Genomic DNA, 23,631 nt, shown 5'->3' on the forward strand with positions numbered 1-23,631 from the left:
CGTCACGGTGAGTTTTTTGCCCCCAGTACCGGGGGCTACCGGGAAGAAGAGGAAAATCACATACACAAACAAAATAAACAAACACAGAAAAAAACCTATACGAACTCCAATATTCTGTGTCAAGAAGAGTAAAGTTTGCAAAGTTGTGCTCCTCTTGCATAGAGCACAGTGGGTTTATTTGGAAAGTATCAGAATATAGCCAATTTCAATTAAACAACCCACTCTATTTGCAGGCATGCAGTGACAAGTCTGAACATAAAGCAGATCAAATGAATGAATCTTCTCCTTCCTCTCCTCTCCTCTTCTCCTCTGCTCCCCCTCACTCCTGTGAAGAAAGTAGCCAGTGGCTTAAAGAACACTCCCCCTCCTCCTCCTCCTCCTCTTCTGTGAGCCGGAGCTTTCTCCCTCTCCAAACCATGGTCTGTCTCTCAGTCAGTCTACCTCTGTGCATGTTGCCCTTACTAAGCCGGGACTTGTGAGCGTGTTCATGTCATGACACAGCGCAGCGCACGATCCAAGTGGTCGCGGGAACTCCTCCACTGCCCAGGACTCTTTCCCTGCGCCTTGAGTTTGGTTACGTGAAATATGCGATGTTCGCAGGAGTGTCCGGTTCTTTCTCTGCTACTGCACTTTGTTTTCCTCCTGGCATCCGGCCAGGAAGAGCTCCCTCACTCTGGCAGCAGCAGCAGCAGCAGACTCTTCTCCTTCTCCACAGAGCGAGGTTAGTGCAGACACAAGCTGCGTTTCTGGGCATGTCTGCATCCTTTAATGCATGGCTGGAAACATTTGTATGGTTGGATGCATATTGGAGCTGCAAAGAGCAACTTCAATATGCATCCATAAACTAATGCATAAACCCATCGAGTATTAATCAGTTGATTAGTTGTCAACTATTGATAATTGCAACGATTATTTTCATGTTTGATTAATCTGTTGATTGTTTTCTCGATTGGTCGAGTAGTACTTGTTTGGTCCATAACATGTCAGAAAATGATGAACAGTGTTTCCTCAAAGCTGGAAATGAAGATGTTCTCAAATGTCTTGTTCTGTCAAACTGCTATACATTTTTTTCTGTTCTCTTTTATAATTTCACAATTTTTATGCTATATTTTAGTCATCCAATACTTTAACAGTATCTGTTATATCCAAGGAGAACAGACCTGCTGTTCTGTCTGTTTGTTATCGATTAAATTTGTGGGGAAAAACTGAATATCTTCCGTTTATTTGAGGTTTGGGAAACTAGATAAAACTAATCGTTTAATCCAAAAAAAATCAAAAGATGAATCAACAGTGAAAATGATCATCACTTGCTGCCTTAGTTAGGGATTAACAATTAATCTGTTTCAAAATGGAAGCACAGTTTGAAGCAACACACATGCTGCTGTATGTGACTCATACTTGTTGGAAAGAGAAGTTTGATGACGTCGGATGGTATGATCCACCACAGTTTAAATCTCTTACACTAAACCTAGAATTACAAGAAGTACGTCACTATTTGAAGCGCAATTTACGTCACAATCGCAAACGCAATATTTGTCAAAAACACATCAACTAGATATATTCCCCAAATCGTTCAGCCCCACTGCATTTCAATGTCATTAATCTGCTTTGTTGTGTTGTTTTTCCTTCTGCAGGTCAGTTGGTGCAGTCAGAGTCAGCTGTGCCCATTTACCCAGAGAAAACTGATGCACATGGAGAGTTCATCTCCCACTCACTGGCTCACCACTTCCAGGGTGGCCGAGTCAGGCGTGACCTGCAACCCTCTTCACCTGAGGGGCAGGTTTACTACAGGGTCAACCACGAGGGTCGAGCTTTAATGTTCAATCTGACGACAAACGACAACCTGGTTTCAAATGACTACATCCTGGAGAGGAGGAACGGCAGTGCCGACAGGACGGAGCATCGCCGCTCGGGGGGGAATTCCTGCCACCTCCATGGCACCGTGGAAACCTCTGATGTGCGAGGATCTGCTGCCATTAGCACCTGTAAAGGACTGGTAAGTTATGTTACTACACAACAAGCTAAAGGAGTCAGCGTTAACCTCGGTTTTATTCAACAGATTGAGCCTTTTAGTCCACTTAAATCTACATTGGGGACCACATCCCTCTGTGACTTTTAACAGGAAGGGTTTTTAATACACAGAAGAGAGAGGACGTCTGTCTAGAGTAGCTGCTATCTGGTTCAAGCTGTTCAGCAAACCCTTACATCAGACAGTGCCCCGACTGTTCGCTTGCTCTTCCACCACTTCCTGACACTATTTGCAGACCAACTGTTCTGCAGACCCACTTACTGATCACTGCTGCTTTTCAGCCAACCATGAGATCCCCCTTTCTTTTCAATTCTTTTTCTTCCAGGTTATTTTCCTCCTTACTTCCACCGCTCACTCGTCCATACACATATCCGTCTGCTTTGCATAAATTCTTTGCAGCCAATCCCACACTTGTGTGCAGTGCATGCAGCGATACTTTGTTCTATATGCTGTGGAGCTTTTATCGACTGGAGCAATAAGGTTTAACAGATGGAGACCTGGGAAAAATGGCTTTGCTCTTTGTAGAACTTTTCTCATCGTTGAAATTGAGATGAAAGAAGACAGCTGAAAATCAAATAAAGATGAGTTATCAGCTCAGCACAAGAAGGTTTTCTTCTTATCGTTATTTTAAGACATATAATACGGAAAACGCGGCAACGTGTTTCAGTACCTGTCAAATTTAAAACCGTCATGCACCAAATAATAATCATTAAGAACAGGTTTTTTTTAGACTCGGAATAGGAAGAGGGTGTTGAGCCTGTGAAATGATGGGACGTGTCAGTCTTAGTCCTGAAGAATGTTTCGGTGTTCGTGTTTGATTGTGTCCCAGCAGGAATGCCTGTCCTGCATGATCTTGCCTCCTGCCTCTCTGCAACGCTTGTGTGGGTTGCTCTGCCTCTTCCTATCACATCCTGTAAATATAATTAATTTGCTACGTCTGACTCAACCAGACTAAAGTGACAGAACTCCTCGCACCGCCGTGATTTATATGCGACCCACTTACGTACCCTCACCTGATCCTTGTGTCATTCAAAAGTCGATTTATCTACAACCTGCCGCGCTGAGACATTTGGTTTCTCCAACAATCCTGAATGTAACCCTTCTCTTGAACGTACCGGGGAAACCACTGTGAACTATTACACAGATTTTCTGCCCTGAGATTTTATAGCAGCTAAAACCACTAAACATTGAGACTCAGCCAGACAGATGTTGGGAGTGAAACACTGTCAGCTGTTGTGGAGGTTATTCACCTTCTGGAAGTAGATCGAGATGCAGCTTGACCATAATTTTTAAGCTTGTGTAGAACACGACCAAAAGTATTAAGAAATTGACAAACAGAAAATGATATGTCAAGCATTTATGGAGACGTACTGGAGCATAAAACGATTATTGTGCAGCCCAAGTTTGGTGGATGTGGCAAAATCTGGTGTGAAACTAACATGAAACATGAATCCCATGATAATGTAATCAGTCCTAACCAAACCATAACTTTGAACATAATGTAACAAATGGAAAACAACAGCTTCTTATTTGAAAACCTCTAAATTACTTAAAATAAGTAATTTGTCAAAAATACAGTCCAGTTAATTGTCACAGAATGAGCCTCTTATATCAAAACCCTGCCTCTGGCTGAAGAAAGAGATCTCAACAGTGGGAAATACCATAGTTATCTTAAGTGCAACGCTATGACTTAACTATATCCAGGTTACCCTTTACATCTACTGTCAGGGCAACTGGGCGGAGGCTGCTGTCACTATTTTTTCCTCTTTCTTTGGGAAAACCTCCAAATCAAGCAACGCTTTGTCAGTGCAGTCTTTCATAATCCCCAAGGCATGATACAGAGCATGAACATGCAGGTTCAAACCTATTACACTGGTATTTTCCTCACTTAAATGCATGTTTCGTCTCACTTTGTAGATGGAAAACTATTATATCTTTGACCTCTGTGGAACAAAGTAGCTTTAAGGCAGAATTATCCTGTGAAATAATAAAAAAAAAACACAACACAACACTGAACGAAGTGCAGCGAAGCAGTAATCATGTAGAAAACAGTTGACTGAGGAAAAATGTGAGTATCATGGAAAACTGTTTGTGATTAATCATATTGCAGTAATGAGTACCAACCACCGCCCCCACCTCTGCGTCTCTCCCACTAATCACTGCTGTAATAGCAGAGACTTTATTCCAAACCCAGTTTGGCCAGCACTACAAATCCCACAGAAGCAGGAAGCAAAAGTAAAACAGTTCCACATGGCCAATGAATTTAGAACAGAGACCTGTGTTATGGTAACCTCCTCTGGCACTGGCACCTCACACCCAAACACACTTCCTCTATAGGTCACAGGAGGGGGGGGGGGATTCATGGAGATGAGGAGGAGGAAAGGAGGTGGTAGAGGAGAGGTGGCAAAGGTGCGACATGAACTCTAGACTGAGGCTGCTGCAGCTGGCCGAGCCCTCAGGATTTAGAGCCAAAAGCTGTGGTGCCAAAATAATCACTTAGTTTTATTCAATTGGGAAACTAGTTGGTGTTCATGCAAGTTGTCTTTGTTGAGCGCGGACATCACACGGCAATTGTGCGTGGTAATTTAAGGATCGCAAGTAACGCCATAATCATAACTGCTCATGCAAAGCCCCACATGCTGCACACTGCACGCTGCACGCTGCACAGCGAGACTGCATTTGGTGCACAGATCATACACATCATGCTGCTTTGCATGTTTGGATGGGCCTCTCTGCAGCATTCCTTCCTGGTCCATCTGCACTCCACCACCTGCTTTTCTCTGCTGGGACTCATTTAGAAGTTAAGCTCTCCGGGAAAACTTATAGGAGGCAAGAGGGAAGTATGAGGACACATACAGCCAAAAACTGCATCCATGCCTTATGCTGCACAGAACGATGATGATCCAAATGCAAAAAAAACAAACCTTAAGCATAACCGTATAAGATATTAAACCTGTCAAATGCTCTCTCTCTCTCTCTCTCTGTTCTTGTATGGGTATCAGTGTGAGGACAAAACACATATAAACCATCAGGAGGACATTTTTGGAAAGTGAGAACATTTTGGCTGGTCCTCGTGTTCTGTCACTCCTTAAAAGGTCTTTTTGAGGGTTAAGACTTTGAATAAGGTTTAGGTTAGGGTTAATGTTCATGGCATTAGTTAGGGTACGGGGTTATATGTCTATGAGCGTCCTCACTATGAATGCTGCACAAACATGCGTGTATGTGTCGAGGAGGACATGCAGAGCAGCAGGGAAATCAGCTGTGTGTTTTGTGAGCAGGGGCCTGTGGGAGACTCCCCCAGCTGACTGTACACATATCAGCTTACATGCTTTCTGGATGAGTCCACCACAGCTCTGGGACCTCTGGCTGAGGGCCATGCACTGAGGTCCGTGCTGGAGATTTCTTTCCCCGTTATCTAATTTAATCGTGTGTTTGGACAAAATAGAACTTTGTACGTGTGAATGTTTGCAAAGGCAATTGCGGTAGTAAAGGTTTTGCATGAACAGGGCGCAGCAGCTTTGTCTAATCCTGCAAAGCAAATCCAGTTTGCAGACACTGCAGGATTTTACAAGAGTCTTTGTAACAGGTGCCGTTATAGAGTCTTTAAAAGGGTAATGTTACCAGGAAATTTGCACTCTCTAAACTCCCTGAACGGAGGAACGAGGAGTCTTTCCAAAAAACACATGTGAAACTTTGTCAGGATTTCCCAGAAAGCAGAGCAGTGTGTAACTGCAGGGAATAGCAGGGTAGACCCTTGTAACCACACTGGACCAAACTGTAACGCACTGCATGGCCTAGTTTTTCCACATCTGCCTTTTGATCCACACACACTTGGAGGAAAGAAAGAATCACCAAGGCAACACTCTTCATACTGCCCTTGTTTGACACAATATGTATATATATGAGCATGCTTTTTTTTTTTTAAACTGTCATCCCCAGGATACAAGTATTCATGTGTTGAAGAATGAAGATTCTTTTCTCTCTCTGCCCTGTGAAAGATTTATATCCCCCATTCTCTCTTTTTGCAAGTACATTTAAGGAGAGGGAAGTGTTCATCCCCAGTCTGGACTTGTTTCAACTCAGTTTGACAAACACACCCATGTTATATATAATCACCTCAACAATAAGGACTTACACACTTTGAGCTGGAGGATGAATATGTCTTTTAATACAGTATGTATTCTTACAAGGAAAAGACAGAGACCTGACCTCTTTCCTGTGTCTGTATGCGTGCATGTTTCCATGTAGATGTAGAATATTTGTTACTACAAACCTGTCTATGTGTGTTCACTAGCAGACCTCAATCAGTAAGTGAATAGCCTGCACCTGTAAGAACACGCATTGGCATACTTAGGAGAAAGTCTTTGTATTGCTGCTGCTGCTGCTGCTGCTGCTGCTTCTGCCGCAGACAGAGAATGTGCCTCGGGGAAGGAGAAAGGTTCATTTTCAGATCTGTTGACTAATGGTGGATTCCACCCACATGGACAATTGCCGAGGGATGAACTTTTCAGCACGCTTTAGGGAAAGTCTACTTACTTTTCTTCAAAGAGTGGCAATTATAAAAAGTGCTACAATCTCTGGTGATTTGTAGTTGCATGCATAGGCGTCACATGACTGCTTTAGTCACGGTGAGATTGAGTGAACAACCTTTTTAATCTTACAAATTGAGCCTCTGATCTGAGGCCAATCGATATGTGTGTGTGTCCTGCCCTTGTCACAGCCACTTTCTCGCACTGCATATCATTCATGTATTTGATTTTTGTGTTCTTCAGAGAGGCTTCTTCTCCCTGCCAGAGGGACAATATTTTATTGAACCTGTGCAAAAGTCTCCCGATGATCCCGCGGGGACTCCCGAGCCCCACGTCATCTATCCAAGAGTTACTGCAGACAATCACAGAAACAAACGCAGTCTTGAGTCCAAAGAAACACCCAGTCCATGTGGAGTTCAAGGTGTGTATCTGAACTAGTGTGTCTATGTGTGTGTGTGTGTGTGTGTATGATCCTGCAGGTGTTGATGCAACTGTACACAAGTGAGCTTTTTTCCCACCCCCTGGCTGCGCCTGTGTGAAAAGGGGATAAACCACAAGTGAACGCAGAGTGCTGTCTTCCATTATCAATGCTGTAGATGCTCCAAGTGACTCTGTCCAGGTGGAGAGAGACAGGGACGAATGGGAGAGGGAGCAGCAGCAGAGGGGGGAGGACGACGCTCGCTCTCGCTCACAGCGCTCGGTCAGCAGAGAGCGCTGGGTGGAGACCATGGTGGTGGCCGATTCCAAACTCATCGAATATCACGGCAGTGACAACGTGGAGTCCTACATCTTCACCATCATGAACATGGTGAGGAGTTAGATTTAACAACTCCTTTTATATATATTTGACATATATAAATATCTATATATATATATATATACTGTATGTTCTTCGTTATAACTTTTATTCTATCTTTTCTTTGTGCCCACAGGTGGCAGGAATCTTTCATGATGCCAGTATTGGAAATGCCATCCATGTCATCTTGGTTCGTCTCATTTTGTTACAGGGAGAAGAGGTAACTCTTAACTGAAAGAAGTCTTTAACGGCATGTCATTTTTGCCTTGTCTTCCCCAAGTGGGACAGGGAATTACGGTGACCTTCACACACCAGAGAAATACAAACATACAATTACAAATATAGTTGTAGAGATTCATGTTCCGCCAATAAAGAACTGCATGCACAGCCATTTAATATACCTTAAGTTGTGAGGGGTGGAGGTTTCAGCCCTTAGCACTGACCGTTCAACTTAAAGCCGCTATACGCAATGCCGTCTCCTGGCTCCCTTTATGATATATAACTTCATGTCCATTGCTGCTGTTGGCATTTATCCACATTTATCTTGCAATTATTCACTGTCAAACCACTGCCTCTTTGTGGAGTTCTGGTTTCTGAGTGGATTGAAGAGTTGTCGGATATTAGAAAAGTACTAATGTCAGAGTTCTAGCTCCACTCGGCTCCACATGGTTTGGTATTAGGCACGTCATTTTCCATTACTCCATAGTACCTCTGCAACGTAGGCGGAGTCGTCGTACCACAGCTGCATGAAAATGCCATGACATTGTTTTATATGTGACACAAACACGCAAACTAGTGACAAACAAGGCAGTTGTTTCCGGTGTACTGAATCATTAGAATCAGTGAATTAAAAAGATAAGTTCAATACTTCCTGCATGACGGGTTTTGTTTTTGTATCTCAATACAAATATTGCGATTTGAGACATTTCCTTGCTAAATGCTGGATATTAAAGCATGTTTTCAGGAGTCTTTTTAACTGCTCTACAGTTCGGCATTGCGCGGTTTGATCCTTGTGTCGAACGTCGCGCTCATGACTCTTCCAGTGACGACACTCTCTGACCAATTAGTGGCCGGCAGTCTGTTGACAGCGCGATTTAGAATCGGCTCAGCTCGCTTGGAACCTCACCAGAGCAGGCACTAAAAGCAGCACCACGTACTATTGCTAATGGAAAAGAAAAAATGAGCCGAGGAGCGCCATGAGAGGCCCACTGACCAAAAATCCCTGATAGCTGTTTTCAAAAAAGGTACTTAACACACATTCTCCTTGAGGTGTTTCACTGACAGAAGCCTTAAAGTTGAAGCCACCTCAGATGTGGATTTGAAGTCAGCTGCTCGTGCAGGCTGTAAATGAGGGAAGTGAACTATAACAATGAAACAATGATTGGACTACGAGCAACACAAGTTCTTACTTATTTTAACATTTTATATTCATCGTTTTTTTATTTCATTGGATGAAGCAGACCTTTTGGCATGTCATCATAGGAAAAGCACAGATGTAATTGGAAACGCTGATTATCACTGCATTCCATTTAGCTCAGCTAGTCTTCTGTATTGTAAGGTCTCACTGCGACACTTGATTGAACTGAGCCTTCATAAACCAAACCTGTTCTACCTGTGCTTGTTACAAGTCAAAACATGTGCTACTCTGTCACCATGTCTGTAATTAATACAATAATTCCTCACAAAAGAAAGTGCCTGAAAGTGAACCCCTGCTTTTGCAAATCATCTCAATGCAAAGATTATGAGTCTAACTACTCTATAACGTGAACACTGAACAAAAGTTTCAATGTTAAATTTATGATATGTAACATTAGAATCTCAAAAAATGATGAGACTCATGTGATATCATACGCACATAAGCAAAAATGTACGTACACTCAAAAACACTCAAACAAATCAATAGCAATCTGTATTTCATTTTCGTCACCAAAAATATTACTTCATCCACTTTACCCATCTGTGCTGTAACATCCTATAAATGTCCACAAGTACAAACGTACATGAGAGCCAAACCTCACAACAGGACTCCCATGATCCCACACAGTTTCCCAACATCATCCAACTTTGCAAAGTAGGTCTTTTGTTATTGCTTTTGTTATCGAGAGACCCCGGGCTTCAGAAATGACATGACAAAATGTAAGTCATATGGATGGTTGACAGAAAATGGATCCATTTTTGTTGTTGCAGAAAGGCTTGAAGATTGCTCACCACGCAGACAGCACTCTGGCCAGTTTCTGTGCTTGGCAGAAAAACCTCAATCCTCAGAGCGACACACACCCAGCTCACCATGACGTGGCCGTGCTTATCACCAGGCAAGTCAAACACACACAAGTGCGCGCACAAGTGTAGTACTGATATATTATGTGCCGCGATACCTTCCCCTCGTTAAAATACGATGTATGTAATTAGCTGGTTGATGTGTATTTGTGTCCCCCCCCCGCCCTAAGGAAAGACATCTGTGCTGGTATGAACCAGCCCTGTGAGACCCTGGGTCTGTCTCACCTCTCTGGAATGTGTCAGCCACACCGCAGCTGCAATATCAACGAGGACTCAGGGCTACCTGTCGCCTTCACTGTCGCTCACGAAATGGGCCACAGGTCTGTGTGTTCATGTGTGTGTGTGTGTGTGTGTGCTTATGGGCATGTGTGAATTGCAACTGTGAAAGACTGTCAGTTATAACAATGGGCCATGTGACAAAGAAAGCTTTCTGCGATCATAGGGGGAATATACTATTACATTATTAAATTTGCTAACTTTAGTGCGTTGACCTGTCGGTGAACCCTTGAATGCAAATAATAGCAGGTTTCTTGTAACCAGACATAAAAGGAGGCCTGTGTGGTGTAAATGTCGGAGATTTTAAGACGTTCAAAGTGAACAGACGGAGCAGTTACATTCATTACAGTATAATAGACTATAATTAGAATTTAAAGCTTTGTTGGGAGTTGAATCAGAAGACACTGCTTGAGGAATATTAAGTCTATGCTGCCAGTGAATTCATCAAAAACTATTTTTTTATGGTATTTAAACCCATGTGACTGAAAAAAAGTGACTTGAGCTGAATCTATCGTTGACCTCACTGCAGCAAACACTCTAAAACAGTTATCGCTGTCGGAGCTATTGAACACGTTTTTAACCCTTAGTGCTCATGGGGCACAGAGTAGCGAAAATTGTGCAGGTCACATAATCGACTGGTTTTTATTTTATTTTTGTTCATAAAAACGAGCTAAATTAACTTTGAACTGTGACATATTTCCAAATTTCAGGTGTGTTTATAAAGTTGGTGAAAAAGTAAAAAAAATAAATAAAAAATAGTTTCTTAAAAAACAGCATATAAGACACTCTATATTGCACATTGTTAAAGCCTCTGTATATACTGTACATTTTAACATAGGAACGAAAAAAAAACACAGTAAATGTTCTGTGTTCTAAGGGTTAAGTTGATTATGAAAATTATATGACTGATTTCCACTACACTTACTTTCACTTCTTCAAGCATGAAGACCATCTATTGTTATCGTCTTTATTCAACAACAATAATAACAATGTAAATAATTCTCGTTTTCTAATTTGTGTGTCAATGCAGTTTTGGAATCCACCACGATGGTCAGGGCAACGACTGTGAGCTGGAAGGGAGGCACCCATTCATCATGTCCAGACAGCTGATGTACGACAGCTCGCCTCTCACTTGGTCTTCCTGCTCCAAAGAATACATCACACGCTTCCTCGAGTAAGGTTGAACTCATAGAATATTCTGAGTAATCACATGATTCACGCGCCTTTAAAACTCTTTCTTTTTTTCCATGTACATTGCCAGGGTTGTGAATGTATTAGAAAAGAAATTCCACACTGTGCAGATAAAGTTTATGCTATAATGATATATAATGATATATCATATATAAGTGTCATACTGTAGTAATATAAACATATAAACTGATTCAGAACTATCTTGTCTAAACTTTTAACTTGATTCAATTGTGGTATTTTCTGCTCCTGGTCTCTACCTCACCTTCCTCTTGTCCTTTCTCTCCTCCCCCTTTTCTCTTCCCCACCTCTCCTCTGTCCCCCACTTTTCCTTTCACCCTAACCGGTCGGACATTGCACATCTCTGAGTCTGGTTCTCTCAGAGAGTTCTTCCTGTTAAAAGGCAGTTTTTTCCTCTCCACTGAGGCCTAGTGCTTTGCTCATTGTGTACTATGTACAGTGCCTTGAGATAATGTATGTTGTGATTTGGTCAAATTGAATTGAATTAAAATAAATAGGACAGGCACAGAGCCTCCCATGGCCCTTATGTGGAGGATAAAGCAGTAGAAGATGGATGGATGGAGGATGGATAGATGTGTACAAAACTATGATGGGCAAAGTTTTTAAAAGAACTTCGGTTCATATACTGATCCGGCACAATCGATGATAGAAAATGAGAATGAGACTGCATTCACTCATTTTTGCCTTGACTCTCGTTACTTTCTTTTGAAAACTGTGTCAGTGATAAATCCAAGAATTCCTTTCTGACAACAGTTTATCCTCCTCCTCCTCCTCCTCCTCCTCCACAAAGTCAGAGGTCAGAGCTCATGTTTGTTGAACGCTGACCTGTGAATCGGCATGTTTTTCAATTAGAAGTTGCTCCCTAGACACTAAGTGTTGCTGGTGTTTTTTTTTCTTCTGTTCTGAAGACTGCAAAGTGCATCCACCAAACCAAACGTGTTCCCTGTTCATGTTTTGACATGACATCAATTTTGTACTTTTTTTTTTGTCAAAGAGAACACAGAGTTTACAATCCATCAAACTCCTCCCTGCTGCCTTGTCTATTGATTTCTCTTAGTCGTGGCTGGGGGTTCTGTCTTGACGATCGTCCTTCCAAGAGGGATCTAACAACCCCGCTGGCTCGCCTTGGGGTCCGCTACACCACACACCACCAGTGCCAGCTCCAGTATGGGCCAAATGCTACCTTCTGCCCTGAGGTTGATGTGAGTATTGAGGAAATACGCATCAGCCATGAGTTATATTTTATAAAACAGTGTTATTTATTGTTTCTGGTGTATGTCTTTCTCTCAGAACGTATGCCAGATCCTTTGGTGTTCAGTAAACGGCTCCTGTCGCTCCAAACTGGACTCACCTATAGACGGCACTCGCTGTGGACCAGAGAAGGTAAACAGTTAGTTTTCGTTTGTCCGAGGAAGGACGTGTTTAGCACTAATGCTATGATATGCGTGTTTAGTGTTAAATGTGTTGTTTGAGTGAATTTACTTGTACTTTCTGTGTCAGTGGTGTATCTCAGGAGAGTGCGTGATTGTGGGTAAACTCCCAGAGACCGTGAACGGAGGCTGGGGACAGTGGAGCACGTGGTCTCACTGCTCCAAGACCTGCGGCACAGGCGTTCAGTCAGCAGACAGGGAATGTAACAACCCCAAGTAAGATGTGTTTCGTAGATGTGTGTCTAACGTCGTCTTTTCACAAATGACACACACTGAAGCAAAACTTTACCGATGTTTTTTTTCCCCCAGACCAGAATTTGGCGGAAAGTACTGCACTGGGGAGCGGAAGCGTTATCGCACTTGTAACACAAAACCCTGCCAGAATAATAAACCCACCTTCCGGGAGATGCAGTGCAGTGAGTTTGACACCGTTGCCTACCAAAACGAGCTCTACCAGTGGATTCCCGTGTCTAACCCTTGTAAGTGACTCAAGCCTCAAATATAATGTATTGTTATTTATTGGCAAATAGCAAACTGAATTCACCTTTTTATATCCAAACTTGTGCCAACTCACTGGTCTTCGGCAGAAATTAATCACATTCAAGCACTAAATTAATGTTTTTCTTGTTCGGGAATGCAAGTAAATAACTATAATTTGACATCTTAATCAAGAAATAATAATGTGCTTTACTATTTTTTACATTTGGAAATTCATGGATGACACTACTAGTTATATTTTAGCATTAAAAACACAATTTCAGTTAAAGATCTTCCACAGACGGGTGTATTAACCATTGCAGAAACACAAACAATGATGTTGCTGTTCATTTAGGACAGCTGTGACTTTGGGTGGTGTTCTAATAAACGTGTTGACAAACACACTGTTTTGCACTTGTATACCCATAAGCAAAATAGAAGCAGTTGTATGGGTTACCCAACAGGGGGCAGCACCTGCACCAGAAAGGCATCAGTGATGATGATGACACATCACTTCTGCAGTCAGAGTGATGACTGCTGTAATTCTGTAGTCTCCTTCTCAAACATATCATATTCTGTCCCAAAATGAATTAATTAAATAAATAAATGAATGGTGGAGATTTAAAAAAAACCATTTAGCTCACATTAGACATAAGTAATCAACTCTCACTCATCATTCATGAAAGTTGTTTTTTATCTTTAGTGAATCCCTGTGAGCTGCACTGTCGCCCCGCCAGCGAGTACTTCTCCGAGAAGATGCTCGACACAGTGACTGACGGGACACCGTGCTTCATGAACAACAAGTCGAGAAACCTCTGCGTCAATGGAGTGTGCAAGGTATTGTGGCTGGGTAAGAGACTAAAAGAAGCTGGAGGGTGGTGCAGGATAGTTATAAGAGCGGGAGGAGGTTTTCTGTGCAAAACTTATAACGTTTTTGTTTATTTATTCGTGTGTGTGTGTGTGTGTGTGTGTGTGTCTATGTCTTGGTCTGTAGGAGCTCGGCTGCGACTACGGCATCGACTCCAACGCAGTGGAGGACCGCTGCGGAGTTTGCCTCGGTGACGGCACCAGCTGTGAGACGGTGCACAAGACATTCGATCAAGCGGAGGGCTTTGGTGAGTTCGACCCAAAGGATGTTTGAGCAGCTGGAAAACAGAATTCAATTATCTGGTTATGAGAAATCATACAATTCTAAAAGATGTAGTAACACAAAACAGACTACCTATTAATGAGAGCGCACTTTGATGTTCTAACTGAAGCCGTGTGAGAAAGAAAAAAAAAAAAAGAGGCTGAATTTAAATTTATGTCGGCAGACTTCAAGTCGTTTCAGGACAGGTCATTAACATTACGCCAGTGTGTTGTTTTCTTGTTGTCATGGCAGCTTTCTTGTCCACACTGTGCAGCTGTTTGTCCTGCTGCACTTGGCCGGTTTAATGTCTATGTGTGTGTGTGGGTGTGTGTGTGTGTGTGTGTGTCTGCAGGGGCCATGTTTGCATTTGTCAAGATACACACGTTCTTGGCTGTTTTTACTCTCGCCTGGAAAAGCATAACTCACCCTCAGAATCAGCATACCATGAAGACAGATTAATAGAGAGGCTCTAAAACAATAAAACTCCCCTCTCTCTTTCTGTGTGTGTGTTTGCCCCACACAGCATCTTTTCCAGATAACCAGTCCAGATGTGTAAGACTTCAAAAGACACACCATGAGCACACCTCCCCACCCCCCCCCCCCCCCTCTTTGCACAAACACTGAAACTCACACACCTTCCCACAAACATCATTAAATGCCAGAGACCGACTCATAGCCGGCTTTCTTACTCCCCCATCCAGTACCCCACATCCACACACAGTAAAAAAAAAACAGACAGGACAGTGCCCCCCCACACTGAATATGCACACACAAACACACATGCCAGGCACCCCCCACAGACTGAGCCCACCCTCTATTAAAGATCAGAGAAAGAGCGTGGCAGCAGCCATGGTGGCCCATTCATTACCTCGCTGTGACTCTGACTCTCCCAGGGTACATGGACGTGGGTGTGATACCTGAGGGGGCGCGGGACATCCTGGTAAAGGAAGTGGTGGAGGCAGGTAACTTCCTGGCTCTGAGGAGCGTGGCTTCTGAGGAGTATTTCCTCAACGGCAACTTCATCATACAGTGGAATGGGGAGTACGAGGCCGGAGGGACAACATTCTACTACGAGCGCAGTGGAAATATGGAGAATCTCACGGCTCCCGGACCCACCAAGAAAGCAGTCATGCTCCAGGTATAGGCCTCACGCACTGAAATGTCAAATAGGTCTCAAGGGTTTGCTGCCAGATACTGGAAACTAATTATAAGAAGATGTGTAAATATGTAACACCAGTGTTTAATCTACTTTTTGCGATTGTCCAGTTGCTGTTTCAGGAGAATAACCCGGGTTTAAAGTACGAGTACATCACTAAGAAGACTAAAGAGACAGGAAATGAGATCATCGAACCCATTTACAGATGGAGACACGGGGCATGGACTGACTGCAGCACCACTTGTGGCTTAGGTTGGTGTTGGCGTAGAACTACAAAAACGTCTTATTCGATACTCTATGTTTGTCGTGGTTGGTAGGAGTTCATCTGCCTCCTGACATGCTGTCTGTTGTAGGTGAGCAGTACCAGCCTGTGCGATGCTTTGAGATGGATGTGGGCGTCGTGGATGAATTCTTGTGTGACCCCGAAAGTCGTCCAGAAGATAGACACAGAAAATGCAAGACTATGGATTGCCCCGCAAGGTCGTTACAATCAAATGTCCCTTTAACTGATATTCTGTTTCTCTCAGTGTTGTTTGTCCCCCACTGTATTGTGGTTACACAACCAGTCTTTTATGAGAAATCTTTTCAATATCTGAGTCTAGAGTCATAAGAGATGGGTACAGAGACAGGAAACACTCACAGGAAGCAGGTGAGTCTTTCCTGAGCTTCAGAAAGCTCCTACATGGTGAGGCCGTCTGATCAAGGCGGACAAAGCAGGGGAGGAGCAGGCAAAGATTCATAAAGCAGGGAATAAAGCAGCGTTGAAGTCTTAGAGATCAATGGAAACACATGAAAAATAACAATATAGACCATAGATACTGTATAGACTGTATAAGTGTAGATGCCACATTATCTTTATTTGCCCATTGCAGCGATACATCCGATTATAATTTTTATATGTAGTCATTTGTATTCTTACTATGTGAATGAAATTTGAAACAAAAGTGTTTTGTATATTATAACATCTCATGGTTAATAATCTAAACGTAGTGATGAGTAACAGCCCCAAGAAGCATCTCACTCTCAGTGTACTGTAACTCCCAAAATGAAGGGCAGATGGGTCATGGGAGGTAGGTGGGGCTGTTAAGGGGAAACACTCAAGGGCTTCAAGTAAAGAGGATATATACTGTATATAAGAGGTAAGATATATCAAAATAAAACAGGCAATGCTACACTCACACAGGAGTGGTTTGTGACAGGCGTGTGTTCTCTCGCACTACTCCTGAGTTTCATTATGGGAGTCTAAGGGAGAATAAGCCAATAAAGCATTTTCAATCTGTAATGTTTTTATTTTTATGGCCTGGTATGAAATCTCTGTTTTTTTTTAGTTTTTTTTTTACTTTGTCTGTAAAATAGCTTCAAATAACCTATTCAAAAGTGTGTAGTTGCTCTAAAGTCTTGCCTATAATCTGATTCAATCCTGATTCAATCCAATATAAAAAACGCTTGCACAAACTAAATAGGTTTTAAAACATTTCGTGTTCAAATTTGTCCTTTCTTTCAATGACTGAAAACCTGCGTTGTATTGCTAATGGTTTCAACAAGATAACAACTTACCAAGTGCTTCCCATTATGTTTTTTTTTTTTTTTAAATCGTTAATTATCTCCATCTCTCTCTGACTCTTTTCTCTCTCCCTCAGGTGGTGGGTTGGGGGTTGGCAGCAGTGCACAGCCACCTGTGGATCAGATGGTGTGAGAAAGCGAACGGTTCTCTGTGTGCGTACAGTCTCTGCAGAGGAGAGGGTGCTTCACCCTGTGGAGTGCAAGCATCTCCTCAAACCCAAACCTGTGGTGCCGTGCAACAGAGATGTTCCCTGCGGACAGGACTGGGCGGTCGGGAGCTGGCAAGAGGTAAGGCTTTCTTAATGTTTTTGATTTTCTCCTCCTTTCACCTCCTCAGGGCAATTTGTTTCTTTGCAGTGTCCCGTTACATGTGGAGGAGGAGTTCGCTCACGTACGGTCACGTGTGTCATCGCTCCCCTAAAGACCTGCGACCTCTCGACCAAGCCTCGGTCCAGGTCACTGTGTGCCCTGCAGACCTGCCCTAACTCGGGCCTTCGTAGACGACCTGGGCCTCCGCCGAAATACCGCCACCCTTTCCCACGTAAGAGCCACCCTACCCAGCCCCCTGGTTCACCTACCTCAGCTCTCACGACTACAGTTGCACCCACGACTACTACACCTGTAAAGAATAAAACAACCAAACAAAGTACGACGGCTTTCATCCCGACCACCACGTCCCTTTCAAGCCCTGAAACCACAACTTCTGACATCGTTGACGCAGATGATTATGAGTTTAATGTTATAATGAGGAAAAAGGGGGATAAGAGAGGGAGGGTTCTCCCTTCTACATCCAGTCCCGTTAAAATGGACAGGAAAGAAACTGGTGTGCAAAAGGAAATCGTTGAAGAAGAGGAGGGAAGCACACCAAATGTGGTGATGTACACTCCGGGAAATGATTATGTCATTGATGAGAGGACAACTGAGGAAGAAGGGATTATTGACCTGGATGTTTTTACCACAGCGACACCATTCAGAAATGTCCTCAAGTCAACCACTGTACAAACAAGTCCAACTTCCATGCACACAACCAGAAAACACACCACAACAACCTACCCCACCCCACACACCAGCACTGAAACATGGGTAAAAACCACTCCCCATTTCACCAATGCAAACACCAGTACATACAGCCCGTGGACACACAGGGCTCCCCTCGCCACTCCCACGACCAAGAACCACTCGGTCTCACAGGAAAGTGGCCTCCGCACAACACGAGCTCCCTCCACAACATCGAGGAAACTCTTCACCACGGAAAAATCGCCCCAGTCTACAGTAAAGATCATTAAAGTGAAGAAACCTGCCGTGACGCCGAAGAAAAATAGTCCTACCTCTCCCGGTAAAAAGGCCTCTCCGCGGTCCAAAGGTTTCCCTAAGAACCAAAAACAGCAACCACAAAGACCCAAGAGTAGCTCCACCGGTGACCAAAGCAACCTGATGGCCAGAGAGCCGGTCAACATGGACCTGTACTGGGATGTGGGGAACTGGAGTGAGGTGGGTACAGATATTTTATGTCATACCAGTAAATTTGCATGTTTTACCCTCTTAAAAGTGTTGTGTGTAACCTTTAAATATCAATCAATGTCAAAACCATTGTCAGATTAGTGGACACAGTGCTAATGAAGCTCAGATCCGCATGACACTCTCTGTGTTTCTCAGTAAAGCAGTGGTCTTGTGTCTGTTCCCGTGCTTCATACAAGAAGTTATTTGTTTTGTCTCTTGGCAGAAGTAAAGTGAGACGGCTGAAAACAAAGAGAAGTGAATTCTGCTGCTCAAAAAAACTCAGTCATTGAAGGAAAAAAAAGTTGCCCTTTGACATTAATTCCAACCATTTTATAAGGCAGACAATGATTTTTAGGATGGTTTAACCTTCTGGCATATTCTAACTGTAAGGCAACTGAAAACTGACTTGCTCTCATGATTGAAAATTCTCCTGCAGCTTTCATTTTCCAGACTTCTGGCAACAAAACCTACTGTAGATGTTGGGAAAATCATTTAAATTCTACAACGTCATCCCCAAATATACCAAAGAGGAGAGTATTCAACACTTGTATAGTCATGGTTACTTCCATAGTCCACTTCATAGTTAGGAGGTTCATCAGTGATGCGTTCTGATTTACAACAGAGTCACAAGAGTTGCTTCTATCAGACTGAAACCTGTAAAACCACAGGTGCAGTCCCATCAAAGCTATGTTGTTGTTTTTGGGCGATTCATAAAACACTTACTCATACATAATACATACATAATAGCATTGCCTTGCATATACATAGAGTTTTAACAGGGACATTCTCATCCCTCCCCAGTGCTCAACAACATGTGGGATTGGCGCAGTGTGGCGCATGGTCATGTGCAGCTCTGGGAACGATGAGGACTGTGCCAACATGAAGAGACCTGAACCCGCACGCACATGTCAGCTGCAGCCCTGTGCCATCTGGCAAAGTGGCAGCTGGAGCAAAGTGAGAAAAATGTGAAATTACTGAATCCAGTAATTACACTCCATTATTTTTTGAAGTTAAATAGGTCAGTTTTATTCCTCCGGATGATGAAAATACGCAGGTGTGTGTGTTGTCAATATCAGTTTATTGCATTGTGATCATCGCGGTCCACAGTGTCCAGACTGCGTGGCGGCGGGGAGGAGGTACCGCGACGTCCAGTGCGTTGATTCTCAGACTAAACGTCCCCTCAGACCTTTCCACTGTCAGGCTGTGTCCAGCAAACCCATCAGCTCGTTGACCTGTCCCCACAAGCCCTGTATGACCTGGAGTGTGTCGCCCTGGAAACCGGTAAGAGAATGTTTACACCTAGTGTACATGTGCACATTCATACAAACCTTGTGCATAATGCACTGGACTGTGGAGATACTTTAGTTTTTCTTTGTCCACGTTTTGTTCTACATGTAGCGGTTTGACATTTCTACCAACATTTTTTTCAAACTAAAGTTGAAAAATATGTTACTTAATTGTCTAATTTAACCTTTTATTAACATAGAAAGATCAAAACATAAAGACACACAGCAGGCAGATAAATGAAACAGTGGGATCAATAAAGGCTCAACTAATCTTAAAGTGAAACTAATATATAAATATAAAATATAGAAACATACTCCCTAAAAGAGTACTGTAAAAAATGTATAAGAACAATACAAATAAACGTGGTACAATAAAAGCAATAAAAACAATAAAATGAATGTCTCATTCAAGATATGTTTTTAAAAATTATTTCAAGGCAAATAGTTTGACAAAGATTAAGGTATTTACTCTATATTTTGCCAAACTGTACAGCTGCACTGAAATAAATATGATTTCATCATATGAACTATATGGTTTTATGTATAGTTTTCTTCAAATGATAAATACAACTTAATTTGTCTAATATGACTCATTTATTCTAAGAATATTGAGACTGCGCTCCAAAAGACCAAAAGAAAGAAGAAGATTATTATTCCTGAATTTTTTTTGTGTTATTTTGTATTTCATCTTGTACATTTTTCCTCTGGCCATTTTCGGACATGAACTATGAACAAATTGCAAATAATTGGTTCTGCACACTGAAGACACTCAGATGAATGTCGTGAGACGTCGTCTACGTCAGACAAGTTAACAACAGCAGATGTTGCGAGAATTGATTTAGATTTCAATCACTGCACAAAACAGATACTCGCCTTAAATCCCTGTGTTTTTCCTCAGTGCTCCAGCAGCTGTGGCAAAGGCATCAAGGAGCGTCTGGTTCACTGTCCCGAGCCTCATCGATGTAGCAGCCCACTGAGGCCGAACAGCACAGAACCGTGCATTCTAAAGCCCTGCACTCAGTGGAACACTCAGGACTGGGAGGAGGTCAGTCACCTGTGATTGAGAGTCTCTTCATGCTTTGAAGCTTTTTTTTGTTTGTGTGTTTGTGTGTTTATTCTGTGTTGATTTGTGACTCTGAAGTGCTCCGCGAGCTGCGGTGGGGGTCAGCAGCAGCGTCAGGTCAACTGTGTGAATGACCGGGATTTGGCTGTAGCGCCAAACAACCTGTGCGAGAAGAAATCCAAACCAGAAACACTCAGGAAGTGCAATATTCAGGAATGCAAGACCCACACAGGTTTGTACGCAGCACTCAAACGATCTGGTCTGGCTCACACACACACACACACACACACACACACACAAACACGCTCTGGTTTCTATGACTTCAGTAGACCTTACAAAGTCTTCACCTTAAAATGTAGTCATTTACTTAAGGAAGACAAGAAGACAAGTCCCCATTATGTGACTGTGGAAACAGATGTAGGTCCCCACAACATATGGAATACCAGGTACACACACACACAGGTTTGTGCACAGGTTTCGTCATATGACGCTGCGTTAACATCACTTAAAAAGTCAATATTTAATTAATTTATTTATTTACTTGATTTATTTATCTATTTATTTTCCTTTTGTTACATGCAGATTTGGGGATTAGGCAAATTGACCGTGAGCGTGCGTGCTAGAGTGGATTTATCTCTACGTGTCCCTGCGATAGAGTTCCGCCCCTATGTCAGCTGAGATTGGCACCAGTGCCGCCCGCGACCCTCATGTGGAGGATTAAGCAGTAGAAGATGGATGAACATGAATTCATTGGACAGCCTAAATAAAGCATTGCCTAACTCACCAAGCCAACTGACCTAACGCCAAGAAAATGCCCAAAAAGACACAAGGCATTTAAATAGACACACACACACACACACACTAACACAGATGTGTCACTGCAATTTTTGTGCCAAAGTGTGTGGTTATAAATAGGTCTACATATTGGCCTGATTCAGACCTGGTATTAACATCTTTCCTGAGTGATGTGATCACAGCTTCAGATCTAAACACTCCCAATCTGTCCTAAATGTGTCCTTTGATCTGATCACACAAATCACATTCAGGGGTGGTTTGCAGACGCATGTGTAGCTCACATTCCTGAGCATGCATGAATGCAATCCATCCTCTGCTATCACTCTATCAATCTATCTACAGTATGTCACTCATGCATACTTACAGACATTGATGCAAAAACGTGCACACACACACAAACACAGACACATCTGTGCAGTTAGTCTCATTATAAACACACTTTTTAGTTTCTTGTGCACAGACTTAACATTGAATATAGCGTGGTTAAAGTCAGATTTGATCACACGTGGTCACAGGAAGCACATCCAGGATGCCGGGTGTGAACAGTCGTACTTAAGGCTGCAGGATCACTCTGCACAAATGTTAGCACGAGGGCTGCGTGGGGCCTTGGTCTGTATTTCATTGAGTCGTAACATTTGACCGACGTTCCTTCTCGCGCAGGTCCAGTTTGCAAGAAGAACACCATGTCCTCCCGCTTCTGTGACAAGCTCAAGCTACTGGGCCGCTGTTCTTTCCGGTCGGTCCACAGACAGTGTTGTGTCACCTGTGGGCCGTAGCCAGTGTGACCTACACACATTTATGCTAAGCACAAATATTATAATGGACACATGCCAGCTACAGTAACAGTTGTTACTGCATGAAACTGTACGGAACCATCCGGAGACATCGTCTCCTCAACCAACGTCCAAGACACAACAACACTGCAACAGGCACAAACAAACATGGGTCAACTAGGATTTGATTATTTTTATGTTTTGTACATTTGAGTAACTTATCCCAATCAAACATTCAGACACATTGGCAAAAGAAAGAAAGGAACAAGCCAAACATTAATGTGCATCAAACTGTGGTGCAGTGAGCAGAAATGCAGGATGCAGGTAAATCCCAGTTAAAATGTTTTTATTATTATTGTTATTTTTTTTTTTAAATTGTGAATTTCTTAGCAGGCAAATAATTAAATAAAAACATACTTGATTTTGTTTTTTATATAAAAAATAATTTAGAACAATAGTCACACAACTAAAGCTAAAGAGCTTAGATTACAACACAGGTACAATATGCAATATACAAAATAAAAAATAAAAAATCCTATGATTTATGGTGCAAATCTGTTGGGGTCAAAAAAGGCTCTATAAACAAGGTGCAAATGATACACACATACAAAAAAGTCCTATTTTTAGTTCAACGTGAACTGGTGCAAACAGAATGTAAATAAAGATTTTGTTGTGATTTATGCTTTATTAAATTGTTGATCATCTATGTTGGGTTTTTTTTGCTCATATATTTAGCCGTTTCTGCTCGTGTTTGTTGTTGTTTCGTCCTCAGAGCTGGCGCTGTGTGTTTACATTATTCCGGTACACATTCCTATTTCAGTCAGTTTTGATTTTTTAAAGTGTCAAAAGATAATCTGCACCGTTTCTCCAGCTGAGCCTGTGGTGCTCGTCCTCTGATGTGAGACTGACCAGTGAGAAAGAGGTGTTGCAGGTCATCCCTCTCAGGTCCCTCTAAAGATGGCCACTGTGTTTTGCTTTTTCTTTGTGATATTGTACAGGTGTTACCGTTGTCATGATCTGGTACATCACTGCGACTCATTTTGTCTGTTTCATGTCTCCATCGTTATGTTTTGACAAGATATTTGTGATAAAACTGCTTGAATAAAATTTTCTTTTCCCATCTTGACCATCCATCCATCCATCCATGCATTTTTTTCCCTGTTTCCATTAACACGCACAGCCGTGGCACTGTTTGAATTTCCATAAATAACAGTATTAACACCTCATGTTCACAGTTTCATCCGGTGCTTCTTTGAATCATGGCAGTCTGCTTTTTGACCTTTCATGTTAACAAGGTCATTCTCGCCTCAGAGTGCCAGATGCTGCTGGATGTGTAACACCAG

General features: G+C 42.5%; 1 protein-coding gene across 1 annotated transcript; it reads left to right on the plus strand.

The window, feature by feature from the left end:
* Positions 1–403: 403 nt before the first annotated feature.
* Positions 404–23,419, plus strand: adamts12 (ADAM metallopeptidase with thrombospondin type 1 motif, 12). Its single transcript, XM_058636179.1, has 24 exons — positions 404–721; positions 1,635–1,996; positions 6,802–6,979; positions 7,155–7,366; positions 7,491–7,574; positions 9,542–9,666; positions 9,802–9,951; positions 10,938–11,081; positions 12,174–12,318; positions 12,407–12,499; positions 12,617–12,762; positions 12,856–13,025; positions 13,727–13,860; positions 14,018–14,138; positions 15,046–15,290; positions 15,419–15,560; positions 15,662–15,788; positions 16,949–17,159; positions 17,229–18,362; positions 19,173–19,325; positions 19,479–19,652; positions 20,556–20,702; positions 20,799–20,952; positions 22,176–23,419. Exons 1-24 carry the CDS (start codon positions 586–588, stop codon positions 22,289–22,291), a joined length of 4,803 nt encoding a protein of 1,600 aa, XP_058492162.1. The 5' UTR covers positions 404–585; the 3' UTR covers positions 22,292–23,419.
* The last annotated feature ends 212 nt before the right edge of the window (positions 23,420–23,631 follow it).

The sequence above is a fragment of the Solea solea genome, chromosome 8 (genome assembly GCF_958295425.1).
Source record: "Solea solea chromosome 8, fSolSol10.1, whole genome shotgun sequence".
NCBI lineage: Eukaryota > Metazoa > Chordata > Actinopteri > Pleuronectiformes > Soleidae > Solea > Solea solea.

Bases quoted from the DNA above. Each gene is read 5' to 3' on its own strand.
- adamts12 (XM_058636179.1), top strand. From the start codon at position 586: ATGCGATGTTCGCAGGAGTGTCCGGTTCTTTCTCTGCTACTGCACTTT. The intron at 13,861-14,017 runs GTATTGTGGCTG...CTTGGTCTGTAG, and splicing joins GCGTCAATGGAGTGTGCAAG to GAGCTCGGCTGCGACTACGG. The intron at 20,703-20,798 runs GTCAGTCACCTG...GTGACTCTGAAG, and splicing joins ACACTCAGGACTGGGAGGAG to TGCTCCGCGAGCTGCGGTGG.